This window comes from Pteropus alecto, unplaced genomic scaffold (genome assembly GCF_000325575.1).
Source record: "Pteropus alecto unplaced genomic scaffold, ASM32557v1 C18900240, whole genome shotgun sequence".
NCBI classification, from domain to species: Eukaryota; Metazoa; Chordata; class Mammalia; order Chiroptera; family Pteropodidae; genus Pteropus; species Pteropus alecto.
The window spans coordinates 1-2,105 of record NW_006494272.1 but is presented as its reverse complement, the minus strand read 5'-3'; the positions used below and the strand labels follow the sequence as shown (position 1 = coordinate 2,105).

Below are 2,105 nucleotides of genomic sequence, written 5' to 3'. Positions count from 1 at the left end.
GAGGAGAGGGGTGTCAGGGAAATGATAACCTGAGGGCGAGTCGCAGAAAATGTCAGGGACCCACAGCTTAAAACGCAGGGGGCTGCAGTCACGGGAGGGCTCCCGCCACTTCGAGCTCTAAGGTGATCGACTTTTTGACGTCTCATTCAGGGGCCAAGGAGAGACCTGTTTCCTTTGGACCCCGTTTCTCAGGTGCTCCAAGGGTGCTCCAAGGAGGGGTGTCGGGCTCTCTCCCCCAGAACCTGAGGGCCCCAACCCAGGCCGCTCCTCCTGGGAACGGCTGAGCCGGGGAGGCACTGGCACCGGCCCCACCCTCCCCTCCCCCACCCAGACTGGCTTAAGAGAGACAGCTGTGTGGGGAGCATCGGAATACCCCCAAATCAAGCCCTTGCTTGGCCTGGTTGAGTCTCTTCCCCAGGCCCCACACCCTTGGGTCTGTGGAGATGCTTGAGCTCGCCACAGGGAGCAGCGCGTCTGTGCCTCTGTCCACCTCTGCCATTTGAGCCACTGCTGCCCTCGGGGCCTGCACTCAGGGAGTGACACCGAGGCCGAGACACAGGAGCACAGACAGACGTCAGTCACCGGGGTTCTCCAAGGACGAGGATCAGCCGGGGAACCCTGAGAGAAACACCTGCAAGGTCCAGGCACTGAGCTCAGGCCCCCACGAAGGCGGGATGGGAGGCCGGGGTGCGGTGACTGACACAGATGCCCAAGGGACAAGCGATCACACCGATGGACAGGGAAGACGGACGCTGCGGTCAGAAAGACAGACCAGACTGGCTCCGGCCGCATTTATTACAGAATAAGGATTACAAATCTGGTATAGAAAAGACCCCTGACAGCCTGTCCTTCAAACCTCGGCATGAAGCGGCCTCAGATGCGCAGGTCCCCGGCCAGGAGGTCTCTGTAGCGGGCGGGAGTGAGGGGCAGGTAGGTGCCCCCAGCCCGGTCCAGGATGTACAGGGGGTCGGGCAGCACCTGCGGGTCAAAGCCCTCCTTCGCCATCTGAACCTTGCGCTGCTTGAAGGTCTCTGTGGTGGCCAGGGACTCCTGGGGAGGGGCAAGCAGAGCTGAAGGAAGGTGTTCTGCCCAGGTGGCTCAGGTGAGCTGCCTGAATTTCGCTAAGGGTTTCGGGGAAGGGTGACGGGGACGAGGAGGAGTCGGGCCGAGAGAGAAGGAACGGTGAGGAGCAGGTGTGTGGGAAGGGGCTCTTCTTGCTCTTCAGAGTGTCTCATGCGGGGGTCCCCCTGTGGGGTCGGGGAGCCATCGACTGCTGTGCAGATGTGGGGCGAGGGCCGCCACAGGAGCGGCTGGTTACCTGCAGCCTCAGGAACCGAGGCCAGGCGTAAGGCGGCAGGTTCTCAGCAACATGGCTGTAGAGCTGCTCAAGGTCCAAGGTGTAGGGGGGACGCAGAACCAGGGCTGCCATCCCGGCCCGGCCTTCCTGCCCTGGGGGGTGTTGGGACAAGGTTGAGCCACGCTGGCCCACCACCCTGAGGCCTTATGTTCCCAACGCAGGGAGGCGGGCTGGGCACCTGGCACGGTCACTCCGTAGACGTTCACCTCCTGGAGGAAATGCAGGGCCTCCAAGGCCTTTGCCACCTCGGTTGTGGCCACGTTCTCCCCCTTCCACCTGCCAGAGGGCAGAGATTCGAAATGGAGTCAGGGCGCCGAGAGCCGGGCGGGGAGAGAAAGGGGTCAGGGGCGAGGTCAGGGCACCAGGAGGTCATGTGGAAGCAGGGTTCAGGCCGAGACGGGAGGGCAGGTGAGCTGGGTCGGGGCCGGAATTCGGGAGCCGGGGTTTAGGGGCCTCGAGTCACAGAGTTCAGACATCCAGGCAGGAATCAGAAACTCGGGGGGCCGATACCGGAACGTGTCCCCAGTGCGGTCATAGAAGTGAAGGAAGTCCTGGGCGTCGCACACCAGCAGGTCGCCAGTGTTGAAGAAGACGTCCCCGGGCCGGAAGACATCGGTGAGCAGCTTTCCGCGGGCCAGCTCCGGCCCCCCCGCGTAGCCCAGGAACGGGTACTGCTGGCTCACAGGGGCCACCAGCAGCCCTGGCTCACCTGGCAGAGTCAGTGGGTCAGGAGTGGCCTGGCCTGGGG

At 63.6% G+C, this 2,105-nt stretch overlaps 1 protein-coding gene across 1 annotated transcript; it reads right to left on the bottom strand.

Moving 5' to 3' along the window:
- Positions 1-569: 569 nt before the first annotated feature.
- On the bottom strand, positions 570-2,067 carry LOC102888792 (long-chain fatty acid transport protein 3; the record flags this gene model as incomplete). The annotated part of the gene is made up of 4 exons (XM_025041886.1): positions 570-1,050; positions 1,319-1,449; positions 1,536-1,633; positions 1,868-2,067. Coding segments are annotated over 4 exons (606 nt in total), but the record flags the coding sequence as incomplete, so codon positions are not given.
- Positions 2,068-2,105: the final 38 nt, after the last annotated feature.